Genomic DNA, 13,985 nt, shown 5'->3' on the forward strand with positions numbered 1-13,985 from the left:
ACTGTGACACTGTGACCCAATTAGATAAAAACAGCAATCTCAGTGCTTACACTTGGCAGGGAATGTGTGAGTGAGTGTGTGTGTGTGTGTGTGTGTGCACGTGTGTGTGTGATACATACATATATTACCTATATATGACATCTATCAAGAGATATCAAGTATAGATTAGGGTTATACGTGTTATATATGCCATACAAATGTTAGTATAACTTATATCTATAACAACTATGTAGTCAGACCTCTACTTACATTGGCTCTATATCCTTAAATTTAACCAAATCCAGATTGAACATATTAAGTAGCTACATGTACTTATTTATATGTGTATGTGCTGTATATCTGTGACTGACCATGTAGAGGGGCAACTTGCAGGAATCAGCTCTCTCCTTCCATCATGTTGACCCAGGGAATTAGCACAGGCCATTAGGTTTGGTGACAATCACTTTTACCCACCAAATCATCTCACTGGCTCTGAAAATCTTCAAAAATGGCATTTGTACTGTTTTCTGGTTATCGCCTAAACAATATAGGATGATAACTATTTGTAGAGTGTTTGCATTGTATTACCTTTTTCAAATAATCTATAGGTGATATAAAGTACATGGATTGTTTTGAGTTTCTATGGCATTTTACAGCATTCTATGTAAAGAATTTGAATATCTTCAGAATTTGGTATCAGGCAGGGGTATCCTAGAGCCAATCTCATGGATAGTCACAAGAAATTATACTAATTAATATATATAATAAATTTTGACAAGATATTGAGGTGAATAAATGAGCTACAGAGATTGATTTTAATAGAGGAGGTAAGCCATTGGGAGGAAGTCAGTGAAGACATTCCTAAGAAGGTGGCATTCAGGTCAGGCATTAATGCATATAGAAATAGAAGAAATGGAATCCTAGACTCTGGAGCCAATGTAAGGGTCCTGAGGTATGAATTCACTTGGTTTTCCACAAGACGATGATGCTGTGGCTGGAGAGCTAAAAAGATCCAGAGATTGAATGGTGTATAAACTGGCTCTGGGTTCTCAGAGTTCTCACCATATATGTAGAAGAAAAAGGAGGAGGAAGAAGAGGAGGAGGATGAGGAGGAAAATGAGGAGGAGGAAGAGGAGGATGAGGAGGAGGAGGAAGAGAAGGAGGAGGAGGAAGAAGGTGAAGGTTTAACTGAGAAGCATTTTCAGAGTTTCCCCTTAGGAAGTTCCTTCTGGCCACTGGGTAGAGACATCCTTGTGAGTTTGTGGGAAGATAAGAAAAAACATATCCATGAATTGGAGCTTGGAATTTCATCCACAAGCAAAGGCATTGGATCAGTGTGGAAGGAAAGCAGAAGCATGGGTTGAAGGCTTTGGGTCTCATTTTCCAAGCTGGCCTTGTTCTCTGGTAATTAGTGTCAGCATGCTTAGCTCCAATTAGTTTGCTAAGGGGTGTCTGAAAGCCTGGGGACCGCCATGTCAACAGGCCTGTCTCTGTGCACCTACCCTTTAATTACCTCTCTGGGCTCATCCTTGGGGAGACCAAAGAATCCACAGAGGGAACCATTAAGAAGGAAGAGCAAACAATAAAGAACACAGGGTGTGTGGGACTCCAAAAATGAGAAGCCGATTACCAGAGATGAGGGCAGTGCTCTTGGATACTTGTGGGAATGACTGATGTTAGTAGTCAGAACTGGAGGCTACCTCCTCTTCTAGAGTATGTGGGTTGTCACCCTAAAACTTTTTGGTGTTTACAGTCCCCCCTTTTTTATTTACTCATATTCTTCACTAGATAATTAATGATGGCTTTTAGTTTTAGTCTGTGGGAAAAAAAGAAATGTAAGCATTTGTCATTTTGGGGGGAAGGTTAGCAGGAGAGGCAGTCATCATATGCACTCAACCTAAAGAGACATCAATAATTTCAATAACCAACATAAATAATCTTTAATATAATACTTTTTGCTCAATATTTTATTTGTATATATGTACATATAATACAGCTTGATAATATGATGCCTGTAAGATCAAAATTAATTTTTTGATGACAGTCATATGTTCTAGATGATCCTCAGATTTAATTTAATTATTTAATTTAATTGAGGATGTCCTTGAACCCATGATCTTCCTTTGTCACTTCCCAAATGCTGAAATTACAAGCATGTGCCACTATTGTAACAGAATATTTTCCTGCTACACTGTATTTGCAGTGAAGCTCTGTGATTGGGCAATAGAAGAGATAGGCAGAGTGAGGAGTTGGGAGGAAAAGGAGAAGGAAGAGGAGGGCAAGAGGAGGAGAGAGGAAAGAAAATGGAAGAAGATGTTTGGGTCGATAGCAGTCTCCGGTAAATTCATATCAAAAGGTTAGATATTGGGTAACAACTCTAATTGTGTGGGCATCTTGTTTATTGAGCAGTTCCAAATATAAAAATGTACTGGATAATCTTTAAGCATTAAAAGTTTCATTCTACCGGAACCGTGAGCATGACAGGTATTGTCTGGGGCTTAGCAGAGAACCATGAGGGTAACGGGGTTGGCCCAAGAGCAGTGCTTTGGGGCATGGTCTCTGTGGAGCTGGTCAGAGGAACCTGCCACCAAGTAACATCTTGTGGGGTGCTCTTGGCCTCTGGCCACTTCTAGCTGTGCTGCACTTGACCTCTGGCCACTTCTAGCGCAGGGCGGGGTAGAGGGAGATGGCAGGCAGTCCAGGTAGTTAGTGTACCACACTTCAGCTTTTCAAAATATCATCCATTTCATACTATATCCATTTCAAAAATAATTTAAAATCCATATGAACAAATATATCAACATTTTAAATGAAGAAGGAATAGCATGCTTCCCTTTCTTATCTCCCTCACCTTGCCCTAAGTCTAGAAATATGACATTTATCCAGTAAACTTTTTGGTTGTTGTAAATTTACATAGCAACTACTGTTAACTAAAGCAAAGACTATAGTTTGTTTTAATTAAAAATATTTTGACTCTATGTGTCTGTGTCTGTGTGTGTATGCAAAGGTACCTGTGTGCATGTCACAAAGCAACTTGCGGAAGTTGGTTTTTCTTCCACATCCTGAGTCCAGGGCTAAAACTCAGTTCATCAGGCTTGGCATCAAGTGCCTTTACTAGCTGAGCCATCTTGCTGACCCAAGATTTGTTTTACCTTCATATTTAATTGATATTTAGCCAATTAATAACTAGTTGGCTTTTTCTCTAATGACCATGGGAAATCATAGTGAAGTTTCTAAGTACCAGTGATACGTGATGGTGCACAACTTTAATCCCAGCACTAGTGAGGCAGAAGCAGGAGGATTTCTGAGTTTGAAGCTAGCTTGATTTATAGAGTGGGTTCCAGGACATCCAGGGCTACACTAAGAAACCTTGTCTCAATAACAACCAAACAAACAAACAAACCAAACCAACTAAACAAAAACCATTTCTAAGGTAAAACTAGTAAGTCGTCTTTGCTATTAGCATTTTTTTTCCAGAGGAACATTAACTGTACTTCAGGACTTTCCTCATCTGTGACAATTCCATGCACTGATGAGTGGGAGAGCTTAGCATTAGAAATAGGGGAAACAAAAAGGGCTCCTCTCAAGTACTGTGACTAACCACCCTGCAATTTCCAATATAACCAAAGAACTTGCATTTAATTTTTAAAAGCATTTATCTACTATTTTAGGGGTAGGTGGTGGAGGAGAGGGGCATATGTGCACACACGCCATGCCACATACGGAGAGGTCAGAGGAACAATTTGTGGGAGGAGATTCTCTTCTCCTACCATGGGAGTCTCGTGGATTAAACAGGCTGAGTCGAGTCCTTTTTCTTCTAATCCATCTCTCTGGCCCAAAAATTTGCCTTTAGAAGAGGGCATGACTATTTTAGGATAAATAATATGGTATAGCTTAAGCATTCCTAATATGCAAGTTCAAAATCTGAAATGGTTCTACAAGTGGAAAATTCCACATTTGTGTGTGATGGGTCACACAGACCAGTTGGAGTTACAACAAAACTATTGCATGAAGTTGTATTAAAATTGTACATAGGATGCTTATAAAATATAAATACATTTTATATTTACATTTGAGTCCTGTGCCCAATATATTTTGTACATTGGCATATTCTAAGATCTAAAGAAAATGTCTGAAACACTGCTGGTTCTAGACATTTAGATAATGAAAACTTTCCCTATATTTACTCATAATGTTCTTTTCTATATGAATACATCTACCAGCTTCCCCTTAAAACATGATAGCCAGCTTGTTTACATTTACAATGCCCCTTCCACGTCTTACACACTGAACGATTCTTCTCAATCCATGTCGGGAGTACGTCCCTTCATTTTTGACTCATTTGGTTGATGCATTCCAGATTTGTCTCTTGTTCCTCATGAACCTTCCCTTGCCAATCTAAAAAAGCCTGGCTTCCCTGACTCACCACCCGTGGGAAAGATGCTTCTAAGACTCAACACTGACTCAAAGAATAAGTTCCATTCTAACTTTGTAGCTTATTGGGTAAAACTTTCGCTAACTGACTCTTTATAGCTCAGTTTGCTCATCTTCAAAGTTGAACTAATTAGCCCACTTCCTCTGTAAAGTAAAACAACTCATATGCTTTTACTTGCTTTGCTTAAGACCTCTAATTGCTCTTCAGGAAAATGTAAATCAAAACCCCAATAAGGCTGGGATTATAGCCCAGGAGTAGAATGCTTGCCTAGCAAATACTGTCCCCTTGATTTGAGTACCAGCACTGCAAATTGTAATTAAAATTAAGGTGCCAGCACAATGTGTCAATATATGAAAGTGTTAGCTATGAAAGATATGTAGAGTCCTGAGTTTGAACCCAGTAAAATGGAAGAGAGAACTAACTCTACAAGTTGTCCTCTGACCTCCACTTCATGGTTCACCCACATACATATATACAATAAATAACATAAATTTAAATTTTTTTAAATAAAATAAAATTCATGAAAATATACCAGAGTAACTATAATCAGAAAGTCAGAAAATAATGAAGAATTGTCAGGGATGTAAAGAAATAGGAACCCTCATAATCAGATGGCAAAAATATAAAATGAGGTAGTTACTTGGCAAAATACTATGGCAGTTCCTCAAAAATATTAAAGATAAATTTACTTTATTACCCATAAATTCCATTTCAATACATATGCATGCACACACACACACACACACACACATGAAGCTATGAAGACATACATTCACATAAAAACCTGTGCATGAACATTTATAGCAGCATAATTCATAAAATCCCAAAAGATGAAGACAATGCAAATGCCCATTGGTTGTTGGGTGAATGTAGACCACCAAAATGGAGTAACAGCATGTATCTATGAAAGCAATAAAGCACTAGTCCACACTACAGTGTGAAAGAATCTGAAGACACGATGCTGTGTAGAAAGAGCCACCATAAAAGAATATATATTGTATGAGTTTATCAATTTAAAATACCTCGAAAAAACAAATCCATAGATACAGTATATAAGTGGTCATGAGAGAATAAGCAAAAAAGAGCAATGGTTGAAAGTTAAAAGTTTCTAACAGGTTGGAGAGGTGGTTCAATCAGAAAAGTGATTGTCTCACAAGGTTGAAGACCTGAGTTCCATCCCCAATATTCACCATAAGTGGTGGTATGTACTTGTAACTCAAACCCTGGTGAGGCAGAAACAGGGTGATCTCTGGGGCTTGTAGGCCAGCAAACCTACCCTACTTGGTGAATCCCAGATTCTGTGAGAGACCCTGTCTCATAAATAAAAGGTAGACAGTTATATACCAAGTAGTGGTGGCACATGCCTTTAATCCCAGCACTTAGGAGGCAAGGGCAGGCAGATCTCTGAAGTCAAAGCCAGCCTGTCTAGAGAGTGAGTTACAGAAAAGCCAATACTACAGAGATACCTTGTCTTGAAAAACCAAAAAGAAAAGAAACAAGAGGAGGCGGAAGAGAAGGGGGAGGGGAAGGGGAAGAGGAGGGGAAAAGGAAATGAAAGAAAAGGAAAAAAGAAAAAAGGAAAGAAAAAAAGAAAAGGAAAGGAAAGAGAAAGGTAGGTAGTGTTCCTGATGAGATACACTCCTCTGGGTTCATACATACATACGCAAACACGCACATACACAAATACACAAAAGATCTCTCTCCCTTTCCCTGCTCTTTGAGACAGAGCCTCATTATGTAGACCTGGTATGCCTTTACCTCACAGTGTAATCGAGGCTGGTCTTGTTCACAAGACTTGTTATCCTCCTTCAGTCTACCAAGTACTGAGATTTGTACAACACTCAGCTATGATTCAGAGGAGGGAGTTAGATGAGATTTAAAAATAACATTCTAAAGTGCAGATACTGATTGTATGGATGATAAAATGGTAAATTACATGGTATGTTAGGTTTGGGAGTGTGACACAAGGGGAAAGAGGAGGATGGGAGGGGAAAGGAACAAAGAAAAAAGGAGAGGAGAAGAGAAAAGAAGACAATGTATAGAAAAAGAGAAACAGAATGGAAGCACAAAGGGAGAACAACAGGAGAATTGTTTCCTACTACATTCCCACTGGTAAGCCATTCTCTTCAGGAGTTCTGCAGAAATAATTTGTTGAGGAAAGCTTTCTTCATACTTACTTTCAGCTCCTTGTTCCTGAGACTGAAGATGATGGGACTAAGGAAAGGGGTGAGGACTGTATAGGTGATACCCATCAGAGTATCTCCTTCCAGAGACTTGGGGCCCTTAGGCTTGAGGTAGATGACAGAGGCAAAGCCATAATGTACAACCACCACTGTGAGGTGGGATGCACATGTGGAGAAAGCCTTGTGCCGACCCTCAGCTGATGGTATCTTCAAGATGGTAGCCACAATGAAGGCATATGAGAGGAGGATGAGGAGAAAGCAGCCCAGGAGGGCTGTGATGCACACCATTCCCACGCCCTTTGCCACCTCCAGTACATTCTCTCCACATGCCAACTTCAACAGAGGTGGAACATGGCAGAAGAAATGGTGGATCTCGTTGGGTCCACAGAATGTGAGGTTGAAAATGGCTGTTGTCACCACTGTCCCCATGAATGAACCACCAACCCAGGACCAGGCAACCAGGCAGGCACAGCCACGGGGGCTCATGAACACATTGTATCGCAGTGGGTGACAGATGGCCACATAGCGGTCATAGCCCATGACAGTGAGTAGAAAGGAGTGGGTGAAGCCAAATGTGAAGGAGAAGAACATTTGGCTAGCACAGGCCAGAAAGGCGATGGAGTGAAGCGCGGAGAGCAGGTCGGCCAACATGCGTGGGATGATGGCAAAGGTGTAGAAAATCTCAGAGATGGAGAGGGCGCACAGGAAGAGGTACATGGGTGTGTGGAGGCTGTGCTCACTCCAGATGGTGGCCATGATGAGCAGGTTGCCTAGCAGTGTGAAGAGGTACATGAGCAGGAACAGCAGGAAGAACATCAGCTGAAGATGAGGGAAGGTAGAGAAGCCAATGAGGATGAACTCTGACACAAAGGTGTAATTCAGCCCCAACATGACAGCCATACCTGAAAGGGATGAAGGAATATCACTAATTAGGATCACAATGTGCCAGTGCATGTGCATGTGCGTGTGTGTGTGTATGTGTGTGTATATGCTATTCATAGAAGGATATCTGAGAGTCTTATTTAACTGTCTAAACCATGATTAGTCTATCTATCTGGAAAAATGCAGTTTTACAGTTGTGTTCACAGGTAATTATTTCCTCCCCAAAAATCCAAATTTGGACTGCACCAAAATCTTTGGCTACTCAAGTTCATTATGTAAAATTAGGTGGTATTTGCATAGTCTCTGCAGATCCTCTCCAGACTTTGAATTATGTCTAGATAATTTAAAATATCTAATACAATATACACATCCTATAAGAAGTTGTTTTACTGAATTACTTAAAGGATAATAGTAAGAGGCTGGGGATATAAATCAGTTGTTAGATTGTTTGCCATGCAAGCACATGAATCTGGGTTCATTTCTATAACCCACATTTAGAAAGCTGTGTGTGATAGGTTACATTTACAATCTCTGGGCTAAACACTGGGAAGGTGGAGGAAAGGAAGATTCCTGGGTATCACTAATCTCCAGAATTACCTTGTCAGTAAGCTTCAGGTCCAAGCAGAGACCTTGTCTCAGAAATGAAAAGTGAATGGTATCTGAAGAATGATTTCCCAGGTTGGTCTCTGGCTACTACATATAAGTACAGAAGCAGAAATGCACATACGCGCGCGCACACACACACACACACACACACACACACACGCACACACACATGCACATACACATACACACGCATGCAAATGCCTAAGGAAGTGAAAAGACTGTGCTTGACCCTTGGAAATGGAGTCACAAACAGTTGTGGGCCCTCAACATGCATGTTAGGTACTAAAACTGATTTAATGAGACTGTCTCAAAGCAATAAGTTGAAAATTATAGAGGACACCTGATGTCCTCCTCTGTCACCTCAGCACCTGCACACACATATACACATGCACTAGTCACATACACCATACTCATAACACATGTACATGCAAAATAAGAGAAGAGAGAGGGGAAGAAATTGAGAGGAAACTATCAAGAACTAAATAAAAATGAAATACAAGAACATTGAAAGGACCTTAACAGAAAAGCAACAAAATTTAAGACCCACAATTTGTTTAAAAGTATTTTCTATGATAATAGCCATGTAGTATATGAAGATTATGTGTCATGCTCTGAAGAGAAGATAGGTGAGGTTCAGAGGCCCCACGTTTGAATCACAGCACACACATTGGGCTGCTCACAACGAGCTCCAGGACATCTAATTCCTCTGGAGTCTGCAGGTACCTAAAGTCATGTACACACACCCACCCATACTATAATTAAAAATAAAAGAAAATTTTAAAAATATCTTTAAAAAATTCTGCTTGTGATTTTTAGGGGATGACAAGAGTAAAGTTAGCTAAAATGTAAAATCGAAACAGTAAAAAGTAAAAGCAAAATCAGTTTCTATTCAAAATAGCAACAAAATTGATCAAATATGTAGGAATTAGTTTAATATGGATCATAAAAGTCTTTCATGGAGATCAATTATACCTCCCAGGATCAGAAAACAGGTATTTTAAATAAGTGGATGATATTGAGGGACTATAGTAGAAAAATGGAATATATCCTGCGGAGAACTAAAAATGTACTCTCAAAACTGCAGCTGGATTTTTTTGACAATGTGAAAAATTAATAAAATAAGACTATCACCAGGCAGTGGTGGCTCACGCCTTTAATCCCAGCACTTGGGAGGCAGAGGCAGGCGGATTTCTGAGTTCGAGGCCAGCCTGGTCTACAGAGTGAGTTCCAGGACAGCCAGGGCTACACAGAGAAACCCTGTCTCGAAACACCAAAAACAAAACAAAACCCCCCAAAACCAAAAAACCCACAAAACCTTTCATAACAGAGAAGAGACCCATGAATAATTACATAAACCTTAAAAACTATGAAGAGAAGGAGCAGGAAGGAAATTCCCCTCCAGGACCCTGAGTCAGATGAGTAAACCTTTCAAATACTGTACTAGTGATTAGAGCAAACGGACCCACCCTTCAAAATGGAGGTGTCAGCTACTGAGAAGTACAAAGATGCCTTGCTTATAGCCCAAATTCATAGCTAAAGAAGGAATTGTTTAGGGGATGCTGTGGGGGAGTTTCTTTCTATAGAGGTGATAGTAAAACTGGCCTCCCTGTGAGATCATAGAGAGAACAGGAAACACTGATAGAGCTGTCAAGATGGCTTGCTGGCTAAAGGCATTGGCTGCCAAGCCTGAAGATCTGAGTGCAATCCTCAGGACCCCTGAAGACCTTCCCTCAGGAGGGTCAACTCCCACAAGTTGTCCTCTGACCTCCAAATGACCCTTGCACATTTGAAGAACACACACACACACACACACAGAGGCTATAAACAAAAAAAAACCTACTAAAACTTTAAATATTAGTATTAAAGATAAAGGCATAATTACTCAAAGATATGTCTTCATAGTCTAGAAAGGACTTAAAACTAAACACTAGAAAACAAAAGCCCAGTCTGAGCATGGCGCCTCTAAGCTTCCAACCTGTCTTTGGTCCTAGTAGGAGGGAACTGATGCTTGCAAGTTCCTGACCTGCACACTCTCCTGCACACATGCTCAGGTACATGCATATGCACACCTGATTGTACACACACACATACACACACACACACACACACACACACACACACACGAGCACAGAGAGAGGGGGCACGTATGCACAGAGACACACATAGACACACAGAAACGTAGAAAAGTTTTTAAATGTCACATGGTACAATGCAATGAACTCAAAAGCCTGCATTTTAAGTTTCACTGGGATTTCTATGTAGATATTTTCCATGCATGCATGTCTGTATCTCTGTCACTGACTAAAAAAAGCTCCTGTTTTCATAACAGATTTTCAAATGCTCATTATGCAACAAGATTCACTCCAAAAGTACAAACTCAACTCTACCAGGCAAAGAGGATTTTTGCAAGGTGTGACTTCTGAGCCAAGATCGGAGCCCTGGAAAATGAACAGTTTAGCTTTACTCAAGGAAAGGCCATGCACGAATGAAAGAGGCACTTAGGGGCTATGGAGACCCTTCCGCCTGAGTTCAGACCTAGCACTAGAGACAAGTTTTTGTTTTAAAATTCTATTTTATTTATTTACATCCCAAATGTTCCCTCTCCCAGCCCTCCCTCCCCGAGTCTTTCCACTGCCCCCTCCCTTCACTACCGTTTCCACCTGTTCGCTGCCATTTCTGAACCTCACTCCCTGCAGGTCTGTTACTGTGTCACATCTCTTGAACCACTACATCTTCTCATTGTCCCTATTTCCCCCTGTCTTTTCTCACAGTAGAGATAATTCTCAGAGTTGACTATAGGTTGTGGAATCATACAGATCTATGGCTCCAGTCACAGATTTTACTTGAGTATTCTGATAACCAAATATGTGTCCTCACTGGATCTCTGGGGGCGGGGGGGGGTGTGCCATGGCAGGTGGTTAGCGTGAAGCCTACCAAGTGTCATTGTTAGAATCACCATTTTCTCTTCCTATTGCTGACTGATGTCTCTAAGCTGAGTATCTGTCATTCACATGCTAGGTGATCCATAAGGGCCCATGACATTCCAGGAGCTCACCCTCACTCCAGGCTGCTTCCTCTGTGCTGCCTGCTTCCCAACACTTGGCATTCACAGGCTCCAGAAGTCCTGCTCCTAAATGTGCACATTTTACTGAAAATTGCAGAAAGCCTCTTTTCTTTCTGGTAAATGCTCCATAATCTAAAAAATAAATAAATAAATAAATAAATAAATAAATAAAAACCAAAACAAAACAAAAAAAACTACAATTTTTCAGAACAACTTCTTCACAAGATTCTCCAAGAGGGCTATACAGTCACCTACAGGAAACAGGAGGGGGAAAAAGCTGTTTTCGCAGACACAAAACCCAGGCAGAGCATTACCTCCCCACCCCAGTCCGCTCCTCCAATGCTCTCCCTTTCCAAGGGGAACGTCACAAAAACCCATGTACCTCTGTCTGACTATGTACCTCTGTCTGACTATGTACCTCTGTCTGACTATGGATCTGTGTCATAGACCTAAAGCTCTGACACAAAGTACAAAAGCAGAAAAAGTCAAGCAGAGGGCCACATCCTGCTTCTGCTGCACACAGAGTGGGTTATACCCCATAAACAGTCAGAAATGGAGACGATGCTTCACTCTGTACACACCTACTGAGAACGCAGAGGACACTCGGTGCTTAGCTGAGAGGTCAGTAAATGAAGGACACACAGCAGCCACACACCTGAGGGGTTGTTTTGACTGAACCATGTCTTCCAGAGGTACATGTCCACCTGTAACCTCATACTGTGACCTTATTTGGAAATAGGATAGTTGCAGATTTTAACCAGGGTAGGGATCTTGAGATAAGTCCATCCTAGATTATAATGTGATTTATATACCGAGACTGGCGTTCTTATAAGAAAAGTAGGGGCTAGTAAGATGGTTTAGTAGGTAAACGTGCTGGCTGCTAAACTCAATGACTCAAGTTTGACCTCTAGGACTCCTCACATAGTAGATGAAAGATGAGAAGTGACTCTGATAAGTTGTCCTCTGGTTTCTGTGCTTTGTGGCACATGCACGCCTGCATTCATATATTCACAATAAGTAAATTAATGGCTTTTAAAAAAGAAAAAACAGTAAAAGTCAAATAAAAAGAGACTATAAAGATAAAGCCAAGGATCTGAATGTCTATGCTACTAGAATATAGAAAACACAAGGAGTCTCCCTTAGTGTCTTCAGAGGGTGTGTGGCCCTGTGGTATTTTGATATTGGGTTGTTAGTTTTCAGGGCTATAATAGTTAATTTCCATTGTTTTAAGCCACCATATTTATAACAATTTGCTGTGGCAGTGATGATATTCTAATAGAGGAGCAACACACACACACACGCACATGCACACGTGCACACACGTGCACACACACATGCACACATGCACACGCACACACACATGCATATTAACATGGTACAGGTGACACAAACTCACAGGACAGACACTTTTTATTGCCTTGTTTCAGAAATGTCCTCCTTCCATCCAGCATGAAAATACTCCTTACCCATGACTGGAAGTCATGACTAGCATAGAACAGGGAAGTGATGAGAAGTAACTAGATTGAATGGGCCACTGAGAACCAGGACAGGCACTCACAGCTAGAAAGAGGTTCCTGTCAGTAGACAACCCATGATTCATTCTCCTACCTTCCTCTTTGGTTCCAGAATTCAAGGCCTATATGTGTTTTATTTATCTCTGTCTTCTACAGTTCGGTCTCCACAGCACTTGGCCTATTTTTCCTGAAACAAAAGGGCTCCACTTACCTTAGCAGAGAAATTTGGGGATGGTCTATAGTGCAGTCTGTGGAGCCCTGTGTGTAGAACACTAGATCTGTAATGAGAGGCATAGGAGTTTTATCTCTGCAGGTGCCTTCCCAAGAGGAAGGTTCCCAGATGCCTCTGCACTGAACCTGCCTGGGGATGAGGAGCTCATGGTCCTGTAAGTCCAGGATGATTGGAGACCTAGAAACACACCACCCTCATTCCCATCAACAGATTATCTATCTGTCTATCTGTCTGTCTGTCTGTCTGTCTGTCTGTCTATGTATCTATCTATCATATATATATATATATATATATATATATATATATATATATATATATATATATATATATACCTGTTAATAACTATTATGCTTCTTTTTCCCTTTCTGTGTATCTGCCTCCTCTTTTTCCTTCCTTTATCCCCTTTCTCCTCTTGTTTGGAATACCTCCTCCTCCCATGTTTCTTCTAATCATTCTTTGTCTGTTCTTCTTTTAGATCCCAACTTAGATTTTCATTTTTGAAGAAAATCTCATCAAAGACATAGAGAGATGACCCTGTGGATAAAAGCATGGCTGTGTAATTATGAGGGCCTGAGTTCAAATACCCTGCACTCACATAAAATGCAGACATAGTTGTACATATCTGTAGCCCCAGAATCATAGGGAGCAGAGACATGAAGACTGGGGGAGGGGGGCATAATCGCCACAGGCATAACACCAGGCTCAGTTATACATTTGAGTCAGGGTGTTTAACTAAACATGGTTCGTTAAATAAAGAATTAGATAGTATACTGAAAGCCCTCCTCTAGTTCATTTACACAAACACATCTACAGTGCGTGCACACACACACACACACATGCATACATGTATATACACATTCACTCACTCAGGCACATACATAGAAAGAAAGAAGATGAAAGCTCCTATCAGCACTTCCTTCCCCATTCCATCCATACTGGCTATCCAGCTTGGGCTAGGCTTCTCCCCCTGTAAACAGTTTTAGAAAATTGAGTTATATATTTATATTCTGCTGACAACATTATGGAATTTCTTTAAGATTTATTTTCATTTCTTATTTGTATGTGTATGTGTGTGTGTGTTTGCTAGTGA

General features: G+C 40.6%; 1 protein-coding gene across 3 annotated transcripts; it reads right to left on the reverse strand.

Moving 5' to 3' along the window:
• Positions 1 to 1,943: 1,943 nt before the first annotated feature.
• Positions 1,944 to 12,926, reverse strand: LOC143435953 (olfactory receptor 10H5-like). 3 transcript variants are annotated; one of them, XM_076919721.1, is made up of 3 exons: positions 12,875 to 12,926; positions 6,592 to 7,499; positions 1,944 to 3,826 (listed from the first exon to the last, which is right to left on the reverse strand). In XM_076919721.1, the coding sequence occupies exons 2-3, from the start codon at positions 7,495 to 7,497 to the stop codon at positions 3,797 to 3,799; spliced, it is 936 nt and encodes a 311-aa protein (XP_076775836.1). In that variant the 5' UTR covers positions 7,498 to 7,499; positions 12,875 to 12,926; the 3' UTR covers positions 1,944 to 3,796. The 3 variants fall into 3 exon arrangements, with proteins under 3 accessions (XP_076775836.1, XP_076775835.1, XP_076775834.1); XM_076919720.1 differs by lacking the exon at positions 1,944 to 3,826 and adding an exon at positions 11,141 to 11,281 and having other exon boundaries at positions 5,088 to 7,499; XM_076919719.1 differs by lacking the exon at positions 1,944 to 3,826 and having other exon boundaries at positions 5,088 to 7,499.
• Between the last annotated feature and the right edge of the window lie 1,059 nt (positions 12,927 to 13,985).

The sequence above is a fragment of the Arvicanthis niloticus genome, chromosome 22 (assembly GCF_011762505.2).
Source record: "Arvicanthis niloticus isolate mArvNil1 chromosome 22, mArvNil1.pat.X, whole genome shotgun sequence".
In the NCBI taxonomy this organism is placed as follows: domain Eukaryota; kingdom Metazoa; phylum Chordata; class Mammalia; order Rodentia; family Muridae; genus Arvicanthis; species Arvicanthis niloticus.

Coding starts and splice junctions, on each gene's coding strand:
- LOC143435953 (XM_076919719.1), bottom strand. CDS start 7,497: ATGGCTGTCATGTTGGGGCTGAATTACACCTTTGTGTCAGAGTTCATC.